General features: G+C 38.8%; 1 protein-coding gene across 5 annotated transcripts in view; it reads right to left on the reverse strand.

The window, feature by feature from the left end:
• The window catches only part of RNASEH2B (ribonuclease H2 subunit B), a 105,177-nt gene that overhangs the window by 4,363 nt on the left and 80,473 nt on the right, over positions 1–20,341 (reverse strand). For 3 of the 5 annotated variants that reach the window (XM_060079801.1, XM_060079802.1, XM_060079804.1), the window contains 2 exons: positions 16,236–16,316; positions 13,375–13,806 (listed from right to left, as the gene is read on the reverse strand). The exons of 1 other annotated variant lie outside the window; for it this stretch is intronic. In XM_060079801.1, coding sequence (XP_059935784.1) covers positions 13,690–13,806; positions 16,236–16,316 — 198 coding nt within the window. In that variant the 3' untranslated portion in view covers positions 13,375–13,689. Of the gene's footprint in view, positions 1–13,374; positions 13,807–16,235; positions 16,317–20,341 lie in introns of those variants that run through there. One more of the 5 variants, XM_060079803.1, reaches the window with a different exon arrangement.

Genomic DNA, 20,341 nt, shown 5'->3' on the forward strand with positions numbered 1-20,341 from the left:
TACAGTACCCCAATGTTTGGTACTGTACCTTTGGTAATAAAGTCTAAAAAGTCTCTAGTTTGAAATTCTTTAAATTTGAAGGAAGGATAGGATATATACGTGTATGTGTGTATATACGTATATATGTTTGTGGGTGCGTATGTGTATACGTGCATCTATTTGTATATAAGTGTCTGTGTATATACATGTGTGTCTATTTGTGTATATTGTGCATGTATATATATATAAAGCCCACATTGATTTGTTCCTAATATTATTCCCCAAAATAGCACTTGGCAGGTGTAACACCTTTAGTTTTTCATTCTTCAACTACTATTCAACGCCTAGTTAACACTGCACATTGCAAGTAGGATTAGTATCTTCATCTTGACATCAAAGGTAAACTCAAATATGGAAGAAAACAAAACTGATGATTTCACAAATTCCCATTTAATCTATAGCTAAGTCATGATGTGAGCTCCTATTTAAAGCTCCTGAAATCTAATGTACAGTATAGTGACTATAGTTAATAATACTGTATTGTATACTTGAAATTTGCTGAGAGAATAGATCTTCAGTGTTCTCATCACACACACACACACGGTAAACAAGTGAGGTGACAAATATGTTAATGAGCTTGGTTATGGTAATCATTTCACAATCTTTGTGTATCAAAACATCACATTGTACACTTTAAATATATACAATTTAATTTGTCAATTATACCTCTATAAAGCTGGAAAAAAATAAAAGCTTCTGTGAAGACAAGGGGTATATAGACCACATACACGCTCAAACTTCAATAATTTAGGTTATGGGCTTTATATGAATAATCTTTAAATGCCATGTAAAGGCAAATTTATTAACAGCACAGATGTAAACAATGTATTCTAACTTGAGACGTTCTGACGCAGATAAAATGACTACAGTAAGTGAAGTTTAATCAACTGATAGAAGAAAATTCACAGCCCTTTATCCAGAGATTAAAGATTACATCTATTTCTATTAAGCCTACACAAGGAGTTTATGAATATGTTCTTAAACTTCAAGAGCACCACAGAAAACCACTCAGAATGAAACTTGAATTCCAAAGTTCAGCCATACAATGTCAAGGAACCCCATTTTGTACTGCAGAACACTTTTCTGAGGTGTCCGGTACAGACTAACTGATTGATCAATTGATTACCTCATACCTTTATAGAAGGCCTACTCTGTGCTGCCCCATGTTAAGTGCTGTGGACATAACTGTGACCTAGTCAGGCCAGGTTCTGTGAAGAGGGTGAGGCAGGAAGATGGGAGAGGATTGGAGGCAAGTGAGGAATTAGGAATTGCATCTCTGAAAAAATGATGCTTGAGATGCCTGAAATGACATGATGGAACAAATCACGTGAAGATCTGGAGGAAGGATATAAAAGATAAACAAGTCACGCAAAGGCACTGATATGGGAACAGTGTGGCATATTCAAGGACCAACAAGAAGGTCATGTAATAGCTTAGACAATGTGAAAGACCAAGATAGATCAAGATCATGACTTTGACCCTTGGGATGAAAAAGTCAAGTCTCAATTAGTGAGGACACTGGTTAGAATATTCAACCTATCCAACATTTGTACCCAACCTATCCAGTGTGTACCAACACCTACCAACTGCATACTCTGTGCAAGACACAAAGGTGAATAGTACAGAGTTCCTGCTGTTAAGTAGCTTACCTTCAACAGGGGTGATAATTCAAGAGTTTAAGTAGCCTTTCTCTCATCCTTTTGCCCTTTGGGTTGGGTGTCACTCTCCTGGCTCCTATGGCACCCTGCCTTACAACTACAGCTGCTGTGGGGATTAAATGAATTATTATATGTAAAGTGCTCAGAACAGTGCCAAGCACATAAATGCTAGATAGTATTTGTTATTAGTATCATTAGTTATTAGTATTATGAAATGATCACATGAGAAACAGGATATTAGCACAATTTCAAGGTATCTCAAAAATGGAGGGGCATTTCACAAAATAACTGACCAGTACTCTCAAAGTGTCAAGGTCACTGAAAGATAAAGAAAGACTGAGGGACACATTACAAAAAAAGAGGAGATATGCTTAACTAAATGCAATGTGGAAGGATGGACTGGACCCTGGAATGGAAAAACATTAGTGTAAAAATAGGTGAAACTCAAACAAGGGGGTAGATTAGTTAATAATATTGTATTATTGTAAAGTCCCTGGTTTTGATAATTGTACTGGTTATATAAGGTGTTAAGGTTAGAGGAAGCTGAGTGAAGGGTATATGTATACTCTCTACTGTTTTTGCAACTTTTCTATAAGTCTAAAGTTATTTCAAAATAAAGTTATTTCAAAAGAAAAGAAAGAAATTGGCACAGAAATGTCAGAGATGTTGGAACTAGCAGACAAGAACATTTAAGCAGCTATTGTTAACTATAATGAACTATTTGAAGGAGAACACAATGAGGAGAGAAATGCGAAGATATAAAAAAGAGCCAAATGGAACATCTAGAGCTGAAAATTCCAATATATGAAATAAAAATTCACTAACTGAGGTTATAGAAAATGAAACACTACAAAGTAAAATTGAAAATAAAGAAGAACAGAAATTAAAGGACCTGTGGGACATCAAGTAGTCTAGCATACAGGTAACTGGAGTCCCAGAAGCCAAGAGGGTGAAGAGAAAAGGGGGTGGGTGGGTGAAGAACAGAAAATTTATAGAAATACTGGCCAGGAATTTTCCAAATTTGATGAAAATTATCAAGAAAACAAAGAAGAGACACAGATAACCAAATCAGGTATGAAAGAAGGAATATCACTACAGATTCACAGACATAAAAAGGATAATAAAAATATAAGAAACAAGTTATACCAATAAATTTGACAACTAGATGAAATACATACATTTCTTGAAAGACATAAATTACTAAAACTGGCACAAGAAAAGGAAGAAAATTAGAATAGCTTTACATCTATTATAGAAATTGAACCAGTAACTAAAAAATTTCTCAGAAAAAAAAAAAATTCCAGGCCCAAATGGCTTCACTAGTGAATTCTGTCCAACATAAAAAGGAAAAACAATACTAATCTCACAAAAACGCTTTCAGAAAATGGGTGATGAGAGACTATTTCCCAACACATTTAATAAAGTCAGCTTTACTCTAATACCAAAACTAGACAAAATCATTACAAATAAGGAAAACTATAGACCAATATCCCTCATGAACAGATATTTTAAAAATCGTTAATAAAATATTAGGAAATAAAACACAATACTATATATGAAAAGACCAAGTGAGTTTATCCCAGGAATATAAAGTTCAACATTCAAAAATCGATCATTATACTTCACATATTAAAATATATTCCTTTACTAAAGGAAAACTGCATGATCATCTCAATAGATGAAGAAAAATTTGACAAAATTCAGTATCCATTCATGACTAAAACTCTCACTGAAAAGAAGAGAACTTCCTCAGTCTGATAAAGGAAATCTACAAAAACCACACACATAGCAGCAAGCACACCTCTTGCCTGGATCTTGTTTTCTAAATACCATTCTCCTCTAAAAGGAACCCTGGCTCCTTGGGAAAAAGGCTGATTCCAGGGCTTGGACAGGGAAAATACATGAAGAGCCTGGAATACCCTCTTGCAGAAGAAGTAATGAAGTATTTAAAAATGAATGAAACATAACAAAAAGATTCAGTAGCCAGCTTGAAGGGACTCCTACTGGCCCTTCTGGGACAATATGAGGAACAAAATAATGTAATTTAACTCACTGGATAAAATAACCTTCAAGTGCATGATGATATAAGCTCATAAATGTATAAATAAGTAGAGAAGGGAAAGCCCTTTCTTCTAGAAAAATGCCAAAATAAATAAATATAAATGTAAAATAAATATAAAAGAAATGATGGAGTTGGAAAAAACATCAGTTTTATTTTAAAACTTGTGAGTGAATGTTGAATGAGGAATAGGATACTTAAAAGTGCCAGAGTATTTGCCCACAAATCACTTATTAATTACAAAGAGAAAAATAATAACTCTACAGTGGATAAACCTGGTGGACACCACCTTAATCAAGCAATCAAAGTTAACATCCCTAGTACTGGGTCATGTGACTCTTGACATGGTGCACTAAGAAAGACACAGCATTACTTCTGTGGGTGCCCAAAAGGTGAAACTTGGATCTAGTCAAGAGGATACATTAGGCAAACTCAAAGTGAGGAACATTCAACTAAATAACCAGCCTGTGCTCTTCAAAAATGTCAAGGTCAAGTAAGACAAGGAATAGGTGAGAAATTTTTCCAGATTAAAGAAGACAACAAAAGAAGGCTCGACTTCCGGGTAAGATGGCGGAAGAGTAAGACGCGGAGATCACCTTCCTCCCCACAGATACACCAGAAATACAGCTACACGTGGAACAACTCCTACAGAACACCTACTGAACGCTGGCAGAAGACCCCAGACCTCCCAAAAGGCAAGAAACTCCCCACATACCTGGGTAGGGCAAAGCAGAGAGATTCCCGGACAGAGGAGCGGTGCCGAGCAGCACTCACCAGCCCGAGAGGCTTGTCTGCTCCCCCGACGGGAGCTGAGGCTCGGGCTTCGGTCAGAGCGCAGGGAGAGGATTGGGGCTGGCGGCGAGAACTCAGCCTGAAGGGGGCTAATGTGCCACAGCTAGCCGGGAGGGAGTCCGGGAAAACTCTGGAGCTGCCGAAGAGGCAGGAGACTTTTTCTTCCCTCTTGGTTTCCTGGTGTGCGAGGAGAGGGGATTAAGAGCGCCGCGTGGAGGAGCTCCAGAGACGGGCGCGAGTCGCGGCTGAGAGCGCGGAGCGCAGAGACGGGCGTGGGACGCTGGGGCTGCTGCTGCCGCCGCCAAGAAGCCTGTGTGCGAGCGCAGGTCACTGCCCACACCGCCCTTCCGGGAGCCTGTGCAGCCTGCCACTGCCGGGGTCCCGGGATCCAGGGGCGGCTTCCCTGGGAGAACGCACGGCGCGCCTCGGGCTGGAGCAACGTCACGCCAACCTCTGCCGCTGCAGGCTCGCCCCGCACTCCGTGCCCCTCCCTCCCAACCGGCCTGAGTGAGCCAGAGTCCCCGAAGAGGCTGCTCCTTTAACCCTGTCCTGTCTGAGCGAAGAACAGACGCCCTCCGGCGACCTACATGCAGAGGCGGGGCCAAATCCAAAGCTGAGACCCAGGAGCTGTGAGAACAAAGAAGAGAAAGGGAAACCTCTCCCAGCAGCCTCAGAAGCAGCGGATTAAAGCTCCACAATCAACTTCATGTACCCTGCATCTGTGGAATACATGAATAGACAACAAATCATCCCAAATTGAGGAGCCAGGAGTCAGTGCTGTGCCTCTGAGGTGGGAGAGCGAACTTCAGGACACTGGTCCACAAGAGACCTCCCAGCTCCACATAATATCAAACGGCGAAAATCTTCCAGAGATCTCCATCTCAACACCAGCACCCAGCTTCACTCAACGACCAGCAAGGTACAGTGCTGGACACCCTATGCCAAACAACTAGCAAGACAGGAACACAACCCATTAGCAGAGAGGCTGCCTCAAATCATAAAAAGTCTGCAAACACCCCAAAACACACCACCAGACGTGGACCTGCCCACCAGAAAGACAAGATCCAGCCTCATCCACCAGAACACAGGCAGTAGTCCCCTCCACCAAGAAGCCTACACAACCCACTAAACCAACCTTAGCCACTGGGGACAGACACCAAAAACAACGGGAACTACGAACCTGCAGCCTGCAAAAAGGAGACCCCAAACACACTAACATAAGCAAAATGAGAAGACAGAAAAACACACAGCAGGAGAAGGAGCAAGATAAAAACCCACCAGACCTAACAAATGAAGAGGTAATAGGCAGTCTATCTGAAAAAGAATTCAGAATAATGATGGTAAAGATGATCCAAAATCTTGGAAATAGAATAGACAAAATGCAAGAAACAGTTAACAAGGACCTAGAAGAACTAAAGACGAATCAAGCATCGATTAAAAACACAATAAATGAAATAAAAAATACTCTAGATGGGATCAATAGCAGAATAACTGAGGCAGAAGAACGGATAAGTGAGGTGGAAGATAAAATAGTGGAAATAACTGCTGCACAGCAAAATAAAGAAAAAAGAATGAAAAGAACAGAGGACAGTCTCAGAGACCTCTGGGACAACATTAAACGCACCAACATTCGAATTATAGGGGTTCCAGAAGAAGAAGAGAAAAAGAAAGGGACTGAGAAAATATTTGAAGAGATTATAGTTGAAAACTTCCCTAATATGGGAAAGGAAATAGTTAATCAAGTCCAGGAGGCACAGAGAGTCCCATACAGAATAAATCCAAGGAGAAATACACCAAGACACATATTAATCAAACTGTCAAAAATTAAACACAAAGAAATCATATTAAAAGCAGCAAGGCAAAAACAACAAATAACACACAAGGGAATCCCCATCAGGATAACAGCTGATCTCTCAGCAGAAACTCTACAAGCCAGAAGGGAGTGGCAGGACATACTTAAAGTGATGAAGGAGAAAAACCTGCAACCAAGATTACTCTACCCAGCAAGGATCACATTCAGATTTGATGGAGAAATTAAAACCTTTACAGACAAGCAAAAGCTGAGAGAGTTCAGCACCACCAAACCAGCTTTACAACAAATGCTAAAGGAACTTCTCTAGGCAAGAAACACAACAGAAAGAAAAGAACTACAATAACGAACCCAAAACAATTAAGGAAATGGGAATAGGAACATACATATCAATAATTACCTTAAATGTAAATGGACTAAATGCTCCCACCAAAAGACACAGACTGGCTGAATGGATACAAAAACAAGACCCATATATATGCTGTCTACAAGAGACCCACTTCAGACCTAGAGACACATACAGACTGAAAGTAAGGGGATGGAAAAAGATATTCCATGCAAATGGAAACCAAAAGAAAGCTGGAGTAGCAATTCTCATATCAGACAAAATAGACTTTAAAATAAAGACTACTAGAAGAGACAAAGAAGGACACTACATAATGATCAAGGGATCAATCCAAGAAGAAGATATAACAATTGTAAATATTTATGCACCAAACATAGGAGCACCTCAATACATAAGGGAAATATTAACAGCCATAAAAGGAGAAATCGACAGTAACACAATCATAGTAGGGGACTTTAACACCCCACTTTCACCAATGGACAGGTCATCCAAAATGAAAATAAATAAGGAAACACAAGCTTTAAATGATACATTAAACAAGATGGACTTAATTGATATTTATAGGACATTCCATCCAAAAACAACAGAATACACATTTTTCTCAAGTGCTCATGGAACATTCTCCAGGATAGATCATATCTTGGGTCACAAATCAAGCCTTGGTAAATTTAAGAAAATTGAAATTGTATCAAGTATCTTTTCCGACCACAATGCTATGAGACTAGATATCAATTACAGGAAAAGAGCTGTAAAAAATACACACACATGGAGGCTAAACAATACACTACTTAATAACGAAGTGATCACTGAAGAAATCAAAGAGGAAATTAAAAAATACCTAGAAACAAATGACAATGGAGACACGACGACCCAAAACCTATGGGATGCAGCAAAAGCAGTTCTAAGAGGGAAGTTTATGGCAATACAATCCCACCTTAAGAAACAGGAAATATCTCGAATAAACAACCTAACTTTCCACCTAAAGCAATTAGAGAAAGAAGAACAAAAACATCCCAAAGTTAGCAGAAGGAAAGAAATCATAAAAATCAGATCAGAAATAAATGAAAAAGAAATGAAGGAAACAATAGCAAAGATCAATAAAACTAAAAGCTGGTTCTTTGAGAAGATAAACAAAATTGATAAACCATTAGCCAGACTCATCAAGAGAAAAAAGGAGAAGACTCAAATCAATAGAATTAGAAATGAAAAAGGAGAAGTAACAACTGACACTGCAGAAATACAACAGATCATGAGAGATTACTATAAGCAACTCTATGCCAATAAAATGGACAACCTGGAAGAAATGGACAAATTCTTAGAAATGCACAACCTGCCAAGACTGAATCAGGAAGAAATAGAAAATATGAACAGACCAATCACAAGCACTGAAATTGAAACTGTGATTAAAAATCTTCCAACAAACAAAAGCCCAGGACCAGATGGCTTCACAGGCGAATTCTATCAAGCATTTAGAGAAGAGTTAACACCTATCCTTCTCAAACTCTTCCAAAATATAGCAGAGGGAGGAACACTCCCAAACTCATTCTACGAGGCCACCATCACCTTGATACCAAAACCAGACAAGGATGTCACAAAGAAAGAAAACTACAGGCCAATATCACTGATGAACATAGATGCAAAAATCCTCAACAAAATACTAGCAAACAGAATCCAACAGCACATTAAAAGGATCATACACCATGATCAAGTGGGGTTTATTCCAGGAATGCAAGGATTCTTCAATATACGCAAATCAATCAATGTGATACACCATATTAACAAATTGAAGGAGAAAAACCATATGATCATCTCAATAGATGCAGAGAAAGCTTTTGACAAAATTCAACACCCATTTATGATAAAAACCCTGCAGAAAGTAGGCATAGAGGGAACTTTCCTCAACATAATAAAGGCCATATATGACAAACCCACAGCCAGCATCGTCCTCAATGGTGAAAAACTGAAACCATTTCCACTAAGATCAGGAACAAGACAAGGTTGCCCACTCTCACCACTCTTATTCAACATAGTTTTGGAAGTTTTAGCCACAGCAATCAGAGAAGAAAAGGAAATAAAAGGAATCCAAATGGGAAAAGAAGAAGTAAAGCTGTCACTGTTTGCAGATGACATGATACTATACATAGAGAATCCTAAAGATGCTACCAGAAAACTAATAGAGCTCATCAATGAATTTGGTAAAGTTGCAGGATACAAAATTAATGCACAGAAATCTCTGGCATTCCTATATACTAATGATGAAAAATCTGAAAGTGAAATCAAGGAAACACTCCCATTTACCATTGCAACAAAAAGAATAAAATATCTAGGAATAAACCTACCTAAGGAGACAAAAGACCTGTATGCAGAAAATTATAAGACACTGATGAAAGAAATTAAAGATGATACAAATAGATGGAGAGATGTACCATGTTCTTGGATTGGAAGAATCAACATTGTGAAAATGACTCTACTACCCAAAGCAATCTACAGATTCAATGCAATACCTATCAAACTACCAATGGCATTTTTCACAGAACTAGAACAAAAAATTTCACAATTTGTATGGAAACACAAAAGACCCCGAATAGCCAAAGCAATCTTGAGAACGAAAAACGGAGCTGGAGGAATCAGGCTCCCTGACTTCAGACTATACTACAAAGCTACAGTAATCAAGACAGTATGGTACTGGCACAAAAACAGAAAGATAGATCAATGGAACAGGATAGAAAGCCCAGAGATAAACCCACGGACATATGGTCACCTTATCTTTGATAAAGGAGGCAGGAATGTACAGTGGAGAAAGGACAGTCTCTTCAATAAGTGGTGCTGGGAAAACTGGACAGGGACATGTAAAAGTATGAGATTAGATCACTCCCTAACACCATACACAAAAATTAGCTCAAAATGGATTAAAGACCTAAATGTAAGGCCAGACACTATCAAACTCCTAGAGGAAAACATAGGCAGAACACTCTATGACATAAATCACAGCAAGATCCTTTTTGACCCACCTCCTAGAGAAATGGAAATAAAGACAAAAATAAACACATGGGACCTAATGAAACTTAAAAGCTTTTGCACAGCAAAGGAAACCATAAACAAGACGAAAAGACAACCCTCAGAATGGGAGAAAATATTTGCAAATGAAGCAACTGACAAAGGATTAATCTCCAAAATTTATAAGCAGCTCATGCAGCTCAATAGCAAAAAAACAAACAACCCAATCCAAAAATGGGCAGAAGACCTAAATAGACATTTCTCCACAGAAGATATACAGACAGCCAACAAACACATGAAAGGATGCTCAACATCTTTACTCATTAGAGAAATGCAAATCAAAACTACAATGAGATATCATCTCACACCAGTCAGAATGGCCATCATCAAAAAATCTACAAACAATAAATGCTGGAGAGGGTGTGGAAAAAAGGGAACACTCTTGCACTGCTGGTGGGAATGTGAATTGGTACAGCCACTATGGAGAACGGTATGGAGGTTCCTTAAAAAACTACAAATAGAACTACCATATGACCCAGCAATCCCACTACTGGGCATATACCCTGAGAAAACCATAATTCAAAAAGAGACATGTACCAAAATGTTCATAGCAGCCTTATTTACAATAGCCCGGAGATGGAAACAACCTAAGTGTCCATCATCGGATGAATGGATAAAGAAGATGTGGCACATATATACAATGGAATATTACTCAGCCATAAAAAGAAATGAAATTGAGCTATTTGTAATGAGGTGGATGGACCTAGAGTCTGTCATACAGAGTGAAGTAAGTCAGAAGGAGAAAGACAAATACTGTATGCTGACACATACATATGGAATTTAAGAAAAAAATGTCATCAAGAACATAGGGGTAAGACAGGAATAAAGACACAGACCTACTAGAGCATGGACTTGAGGATATGGGGAGGGGGAAGGGTAAGCTGTGACAAAGTGAAAGAGCGGCATGGACATATATACACTACCAAATGTAAGGTAGATAGCTAGTGGGAAGCAGCCGCATAGCACAGGGAGATCAGCTCGGTTCTTTGTGACCGCCTGGAGGGGTGGGATAGGGAGGGTGGGAGGGAGACGCAAAAGGGAGGGGATATGGGAACATATGTATATGTATAACTGATTAAATTTGTAAAATAAAATTTAAAAAAAAAAAAAAAAAAAAAAAAAAAAAAAAAAACAAAAGAAGGCTCAGTGCTAGACACTTTTACCACGGATATTCTTTAAAATTTTCCAGAAATAGAATGTTCTTAATGCAAAATTATTCCTTCCAGAATATTGGGAAAGATTGAAAGCCAGCTGAATTCTAACACTAAGACCTAACAGCAATATTGCTTTCTAATATAGATGCAAAAATTCTAAATAAAAGCCTAGAAAACCTAATTGAGAACTAGATTTGACAATGGTTAAACCAGATAGGGAGCATCCATGATGCTATCCTTTATCTACTGCCAGGTAGAGTTTAGTGTAGGAACTCAAGCACAGTTTAATTGGATAAAAACTCTACAACGAGCACAAGAGATGCCAAAAAGATATTTGATAACAACCAATACCAACTACTAATTAAAATTTTAAGGAAACTAAGTATAAAAGGAAATACCAAAGATAGATATTCTTTATCACATTAACAACAGCTAGTGTCAGAACTGATGGTAACACACATTAATAAAATCACAAATTAGGCAAAGATAACTACTATTACCTATTATTCTTCAATAACTGTTCTAGATAGTCTTGCCCATGTAATATGATATAAAAGATATAAAAGAGCTATAACTATCAGAAAGAATTGCAAACTTTTCGAAGTAAGATTATGTACCTTATTATGCATTGAAAACCCAATATGAATAAAATTTAAAAATTTAGATTAATAGTTTAGTAAATTAGTTATTTAAAGGATAAATATATAAAAATGTAAAACTTTACCACAAAATAGCCAGTTAGGAGATATAACTGAAAAAAAAAAAGATTTCATTAATAGCAACAAGAATACCTAGAGATACTCCTAAAAAGAAGTATCTAGAACCTACATGAAGATGAAGAACCAAATGTTAGCGAAAGGTGATTAGGATTTTAGTAAATATAGACAAATACCATATTCCTGAATAAGGACACTGACTTTTGTAAAGATGTGTTTTTCTCAAAATAATTTATGGGTCTAACAAAATCTCAGTAAAACCCATTAGAATTTACTCTTAGAACCTGTAAAAATGATCCTACAAATCTAATGGAAAAAATAAATAGGTGAGAAAATAATTACAAACCAAGGGAAAAAAATTACAATGAACACAGTGGACAAAAATGAATGTCTTTAAGTTATAAAGTACTTTTTAGAATCAATAAGAAAAATACTGATACGCCAATAATTTAACAAAGGGCATAAACAGATAATTCTCTATAAGATGGCAAATGATAGGTAAATGTGAAAAAATGAACAATATTATTACTGTGGACAAAAAAATGTTGCCTGCCATTTTAGAAAACAACAAATGTTGCCCACCATCAAGCCATCAGCCTCTGCAGAGCTTCCCCTCACCCGCCCCCCACCTCGGTGCGCCCTGAGGGGAATTCAGGATGGAGAAAAACAGAATACTGGCCCTAGACAGTTCAGATGCATATCAAAGGAGTAATTTCAATGAGCCCAGACTCTTGCATCTTGCCATACCCAGAAAAGCACTAAACTCATTAACTTGAGATATCTGGGGTTTTTTTTTGTGTGTGTATGGTTAGTAGTAATCTTTTGATGTTTGACTGCATGTTTTTTTTTCAAGAAAAATTCCTACATATCCTGGCTTCTCTCTTATCTCTTTGGAACAGTTCCTCAGAGCTATCTGAGAGGCTGCCTCCCAGGCTATAGTCCTCTGTTAGTTCCCCGAATAAAACATAACTCTCAACTTTCAGGTTGTGTGGGTTTTTTTTCAGTCGACATTATTAATCAGGAAAATGTGAATTAAAACCACACTAACATGCCTTTTTTCCACTTATTTGCAAAGATACTATTCAAAGCTAGTAAGATAAGAACTCATACCATCATTTGTTAGAGTGCAAGATACTATATATAACCTTTCTGTGAAATATATTCCTAAAAGTATATATTTGAAAAACTCAGTTATGAATCAGTAAGCCCACATCTAAAAATCCATTCTAAGAAAACAATAAAAGATATGGACAAATATTTACATAGAATCTGATTCTTCCAATAGCAAATGTTTAAAAATAATACAAATGTCCGAAATAGGACTATGATCATTAAATAATCAAATACTCAAATAATTAAAAATTACTGTCATTAAAAAAGTATATTTACGAAGAATAGTAGCCTGGGAAAATGCTCACAAAATGATGTCAAGAAAAAAGGTTATAAAATTACTATTATAATTCCTTTAAAAATTATTATAGAAGAAAATGCACCATATTATCTCCAGGTAATGAAAAGTCAGGAGATTATAATTTTTGTTTTATACTTTTCTCTATTTTCTGCAAAGAACATGTATTCATAAAACAGAAAATACATTAAACAAAAGATTTACCAAAAACTAAAGGCTTTTAAAAAGTAGTAGTTTATCTGATAGTTGTGTTATATTTCTCTCAGTATATTGAAAACCATATTGCTATAGCTACCATGTGCAAAGTTGCATAAAATAACAGGCATACACTCAAATATTGTCACACATCAGTTTATTGAGGAAATTGTGATGCTAGAGGTTAATTCTATTCACTTGATTACTTTTCATGATGTCAAACAAAACTCCAAAGGCCACAAGCCATGAAGTTACACAATTACTTTCCCGTATTTTGTTTAGGAAACACAAAAATCAAACACAAAGAAATGTTCAAGTGAATCTGAAAATTGCCTCCTTCCTACTTTTTTTCAAAAGGTGGTAATTAAGGGTTAGGAAGTACAGTGGAATGGAGGAAGGATGAAAATGGGACATGTAGAAGGCAAATATTTTTGTTTGATTTTATTTTCAAAGTTTCAAATCTTTCCAATTTTTTTAACATGTTTTGCACCAAAAAAGGAATCAATACTTTTCATTCCACTCTTGTCAACTTTAGCCAAAGCCTTCTGAGCTGCAGTCATTTTGCTATTTTTCTGTTAGTGAAAATAAGAGAAAAAAATTGTTATGAATGTAACAATTATAAATCATACATGCAAATCAAACAAGACCATGCATGTCTCAAGGTTCGTTAAGGGAGGTAAGCATTTGCTGCTGACATACTTCATAAGGGAGTGATTCTTTTTTAAAGTTCTGATTTCTATTCAGAATTCAGATCTAAGAGACAAAATATGTTAAAAGAGGCAGGAGACAAAACTGCCGCCTTCTAAGGAGTGGAATGTTACAACCAACGGTTTACTTTAGGGGAAATAATTCTGGAGGGTGTATTAAGTGAAATAACACAAACAATGGAACTGACACAGGCAGCAATTGTCAGAGGGAGGAATTACAGCCTTGTATTACCAAATGATGAATAATTCACAACAATCTACCATCTGATTTTATTCATAGGCTCTATGGGAAACCAAGGACAAAGCTATTATATTCAAAAGATAACCTGTATTGCAAAGCATCCAGGACCAGCAGGATAGCTGTCCCATTTTTCCTCCAACAAAAAAATACTTTCTAAAAAGCTGACTCCAAATAACTCTGCCTTTTAAAATTCTATCTCTTCCTGGTCACTGTTTTTGTTTTGTTTTGTTTTGCCATGTCCTATAACAAGCACTGGCAGAAGGGAAATAGCAGTTGATTTTACTTCAGTGTTCAGCAAAAGCATAAATGATGGGAATCAGCAAAGAAAAAATCATCTGTCTCCCTGGGAACTGTGAGAGAGCCATTGCCAAGGTATCTTTTAAGGGCACAGTCAATATATGATCCCTAAAAATTTGCTTTTTACATTCTGTCACTTATAATTTAGTAGGCTTATATTTTGGCTGGATGGGGAAAAGTGACAGTCTCTGAGACAAGTTATCCTCCATCCCCTGCAATTAACTGACATCCTGGTCCAACCTCTTATCTCACTGGTGCGGTGCCCAAGTGGATACAATGGGAAGCAGCACTTAGAAGGGTGGGGCAGAAATACTCCTCACAGAGAAACTCAATGTCCCCGCTTACAGAAAGCACTGAGATCACCGCTGTTTTAGCCAAATCTCAAGTTGGATTATCTCCTGATAGCCCATGCCCTGATAAATTACATGTAGATTAAAGAATACAATTTTTAGAAAACATTAAATCTAAGGAGAGTAAGTGTTCTTAAAATCTAGGTGGAAGTTAACCTATCTTGGGGCAGGCAAGGTCTTTCTAAGCATAAAAATAATGAGAAAATCATTAAAAAAACTTCCATATTTAATCCTCAGATAAACTTAAAATAGTTCAAAAGTCAAATGAAAAGCCTAAACAAACTGGATAATTATCTGTATCCTATATGTCATGAAAAGTGTTAACAGCCTGAATTTAGAATGAGCTCTTACAAATCAACAAGAAAAACATTACTATTCCAATATAAAAACAGGCAAGAAACATGAACTGACAATTTGCAAAAATGTAGATAGGCAATAAGCATTTGGAAAAACAACCTTTCTACCTAAAGTAGCCTACTTAGGCAAATTTTTCAAGAATAAAAATAATACTTGATGTTGTCAAGAATGTGAGATGAACACTCATCAGCAATAATGGCTGGGAGTACAAATTTCTGCCACATTTTGGGAAAGCATTTTAGCTATATATATGTATATCAGTAATCATGGAAAGAGTTCATGTTTTCTAAGCCTTTACTCTTAGTTTTAAATTGTGTCTAACGAAGTAGTCAGAGATGCAGACTATAAATGAGAATGTTTATCACTTCATCAAAATAAAAACAAAAAAGCAGAAGTAACCTATGTGTCCAAAAATAGGAGAATGATTAAATAGACTATATTCCCTGTGGTGAAATAAAATAACACATGACTGAATATCACGAAACCGTTAATAATTTTTCAAAGAAAGCTTAATGACATGAACATTTTCACATCATAGAGCTAAATGAAAAAGGCAGAACCCCAAACTATATATATATATGCCAAATTTAAAAGCTATGTATGTATAATATTTATGATGATGTATAGGATAAATCAGTCAGAAATGTTATGAAAATACTTGCTAGGGTGGTTGCTGAATTATGGAGTTGTTACTAATTGTTGTCATCATCGTAATTTCTGGGACGCGACTGGGCCGTAGAGTCGACAAACAATTACCTTTGGAGCCCCCTCCTCTGCCCCACCCTATCCCTCTGAATATGTTGCCAAGTTTAGGCACACTCTTGCTAACAACTATACTGCCTTTCTTTATCTGTAAAAAGTCTTCTTTGCTTGACACTTTCATGATCATTCACAATTTTGAATTAATTCTTAAGTCACGGAAATGCAAGTTAATAATTCTTCATGGTTAAAATGATAAAATCACAATCAAGCATGCAACCGTTCCTCGAAGTCCCCATGCAGCATCAGCCACAGAATTCAAGAGTATGCTGCTGCACCCAGACACATACCTTTACAGTCTTCAAATCTTTAGTGTTAAACTTAGTGTAATCTTCTTTTGCTTCTACGGGCTGATCTGATAACTTTACTCTCTGCAATGTTAGAGCAGTGAAGTGTCAAACGTCACCTTGACACTTACATCAGTCCATTAAAAAAAAAACCCAACATGTGCAATTTGGACCAATAGCGAGGCCAAATGGAGCAGCAGACCCTGCAGAGGGCTTATTTTTTACAAGTCCCTTCACTTTTTGCCAATTATCTAGGAACTAAGCCAGACGTCCCTTTTGAGAAGCAGCCTTGGTGATGGGGAGATATGAGCAGGCAAGCCCATGACCCAGCCCTTAGGCTGTCTAGCAGTATGATCACATAATGTATGTACCAGGGACAGGGGGCATCGAGGTGAGTGCTGACTTCCAGGACAGTCTAAGGGTGGGGGGTGAATGCAGGCACAGAAGGAAAAGAAGAGAATATCCTTTAAGATGGCCAGGGGTCCAGCCAGAACCCTGACTTCATTCACCTGCAGGGCTGGTGTAATGTCCATTTAGGAATACAGGAACAGCATTCTGACTATCACCAGCTTTGTATAGCTTTATGTTCTTACCTCCTTTCAATTCAATTATCTCATTTTATCCACATAAGAACAACCTTGCAAAGCAAGCAGCCAGCAGAAGGAAGCACAGAGGTTAAGTGAACAGCTTAAGGTCACCTAGCAGAGGACTTGAGGTGAGATCTCAACTATGGTACAAGTGCTCCTTCCATTGGACCCAATGCAATTAAGTCAACCTTTACTTCATGATTTCACCTTTCACATGAGCATTTTGCACCAATCAATGAATGTGAGAATCTTGTCAAGAGCTAGACTGTGGCCATATGTTCATATTACAGTAGGAATCTGACACATTTATTATGTAAAAGGCACATAGCAGGGCAGGTAAGTCTTGATGTTTAACATGGAGAACTGACTGCACAGGGATCACAACTTGGACTTTTACAGATTTTCAAGCTCTCTGTGGAGACGCTGGGTTGACAAGACCCAACATGGACCCACCCTAGGAAATGCAGATTTGTTCCCAGCTTCACTCTTCACACCCAGCTTTCACTACACAAAAAACTGTAGAGTCGGTACTAAAAGATGCCACAGCCCATGTACAATACAAGTGGGTAAAATGACACATCTTGAAATTCTTCACCAGCACACTGTTGAATACGTTGGGAAAAAAACATTAACTGTAACATCTACTTAAATTTCTGTTATTTAAAAGACTGAATCACTACAGATTTGGGGGAATGTTTCAGAAGAAATAGAAAAGTGGCTCAGAAAGACAGTAACAAAGGGTCTGATTAAATGGGTACAGTTCTGGAAAAAAAGGCAGACAGAAAAGCACAGAGGAACTAATGTTAAGATTGGTCTTATTCTTACAAATGATTTGCAAAGAAGGCACTTAGGAACATCTCCAAATCCACTGATTGCATTCAGCTCTGCTAGCTGACAGTGATAAACTCAAAAGATGGAAGGGGGTGAGAATTGGAAGCCGGGCCTCAACGTAGTCAAACATAATAGTAATAAAATAATGCAAAACATATTAAGGATGAGAGGCTCCATGCTACGATTACAACACAGATGCAAAGATACCTAACAGTCACTGGAACGTTATTTCCTGCAATCAATCAACTATATTTCTGTAAAAATCAATCAAATCCTAGACACAGATGGGAAACCTAGCAGCAGACATTATCCTACACTTGTTTAAACTATGGTACATCATCCAGTGCAGTTTGCAATGTACACACCGGAGCCCCAGGAAGACACAATAGAGCAGGAAACCTCAGAAAGCAACTAAAATAATCTAGGAGGTGAAGTTGAGATGTAGGAGAAATGAAATGCCAAGATCTAAATCTGGGCTTAGCCAAGTACCGCTCAGGGGCCAAGTCCAGCTGGCTGTCTGTTTTTATAAATGAAGTTTTACTGGAATACAGCCATACTGATTGGCTTATGAATTGTCTGTGGCTGTCTTCGAGTGGCTAGAGGGTAGGTTCTTGTTTTTTTTGCAGAAAGAATTCAGAGCTGAGACTGAGAGGCCAAGTAAGCAAAGGATTTATTGAGTGACAGTACAAACTCAGGAGGGAGCGCAGGCAGGCTCAGGTGAGCAGCAGTGAGTTCCTTTCGCCAAGCTGGTTATACGGGGTGTGAAAATGATTGGGTGGAATATTCATCAAGGAGGGAGGGGTTTGGGGGGTAATTTCCTGGTTTTCATCCCAGGTCTACCTTCCCGAGAGGAGGGGGAGTTTCTGTCCTTATTTGGCTTTGCTCGGATCTGTCATGGTGCCGGTGCATGATGGGTACTGCTCTGGTTGCAATGCTAATTCTACTGTAATGAGGGCATAATGAGCAAAAGGTTACATTCCGACCAGGAGGTGCCTGTCTTTCTTTGTTTGCCTCTAGGACCCTTGTCTTCACAAGATATATGGTCTCCTGTCAGCCCGGAGGTTCCCGCTTTCCTGTGTTTGCCCCTAGAACCCCTGTCATTGCAAGATGTATTCTGGTCTCCTGTCACGTGACCTGTGCCTCCCTCCTCTGCTCATGTCTGGCTAACTGCCTGCTCTAACGTCTCCCCCCTCGAGGAGTCTGGACCCTTAAAATCTTTTAAGGTCGAAGGGTCGATGGTCCGTCTTCTGTAGCTGCTTCAAGCTGAGCAGGGGCATTGTCCCTACCAGTGGGGTCCAGATCACCTTGCTCCCTGTCGGAGATAGGAGGTCTCAGGGTCATGTACAGTGGCAGAGATGGAGAGTGGGGAGTAGAAGGAGGCTGCAGCCCTGTCCAGGGGATGTTGATGGCCCCCATGTTCATGCAGGATGGGTTGATATCACTGGCATACCATCATCTGTAGGTGACACTGTTGTGACCTGAAGAAACAGACTTCACAAACAGGAGATTAGAAAGGCAGGATCCCCCAATTAGCAAAAATATTATTGCAGTCAGAGGTCCAAGCAGGGGTAGGAACCAGGTCATGTTTGGTGATACCCCTCTGACTGCAGTCCATGTGGAGCTGGCACTGGGGTTACCCTTTCCACAAGTGTGTAGCCATTGGGCCTGTTCATGTCTCTTTTGGATATCTTCTTCCACCTGGCCAGTGGTGTTGATGGAGGTGCAGCACATTTTTTTGATTACTGCACATACCCCTCCCCGTTCAGCTAGCAGAGAGTCCAGGGCCAGTCTATTATCCATCACCACACTTGCTAGGAAATAAAGGGGGGATCTCCCATGGTCCTGGCCAGAGTAGACAGAATATCTGGCAGGTTACAAAGCATTGCCTCAAGGTAGGCAAAGCCGCCCATGGGGCCACCAAACAACAGCTGCTACAGTTTCTGCCAGGATGAGGCCCATCAGCCTCTTATTTCAGGAGTGGCAGATATTATGGATGGTTACACCTAGGTTCATCTGATTACTCAGTTGGCCTAGCGTGCACTGTCCCGCAAGCAGGGCATTATCTATCCAAGGAAAGGCCACAGCCAATCCTGGGGAGGGGAAGGAGAGCTGGGGTTGTTCTGAGAAGGCAGCTGGTTTATGTTCAGGCCGCAGAGGGACAGGCGTCTGGGGGAGTGCATGCCTGGCGCACTTCTGAGGAGCTGAGCCATTCCTGTACGTGGTTTGCCCAAGAGGGTGTACCCATGAGGCTTGAGGAGAGAGACCACTGTTATAAGAGGGGTCGTGAGGTGTGGGGACTTTTCTGTAGGCCTCAGGAGGGCCATATTGTAAATGCCGGACAACTGGCGTTTTCCCTCCCTCTTCCACTGGCCACTAGGGGCAGGGGCAGCAACACAGGCTAGACTCATTGCACTTGAGAATGAGTACTTGGTATTGGTTAGAAATATTAATGTGAGGGGTGAGATCCAAGCATGGACGCTGCGTTAGTGATGGGATATGAACTTCAAGAGAGATGGGGTGAGTTTCTTGGCTAGGGCCGGCCAAACCTGATTTCCAGACTCTGAAATCACCTTTAGGACTTATCCTGATTAATTAGGAACTTAGTGACCTCACTGGTTTCGGTGTCCACCAAAATATCTGAGGGTAAAAAGGGCCTACCATTAGTCATATCAAAGGGGCTGAGCCTTAGCT

This window comes from Mesoplodon densirostris, chromosome 17, assembly GCF_025265405.1.
Source record: "Mesoplodon densirostris isolate mMesDen1 chromosome 17, mMesDen1 primary haplotype, whole genome shotgun sequence".
Classification (NCBI taxonomy): domain Eukaryota; kingdom Metazoa; phylum Chordata; class Mammalia; order Artiodactyla; family Ziphiidae; genus Mesoplodon; species Mesoplodon densirostris.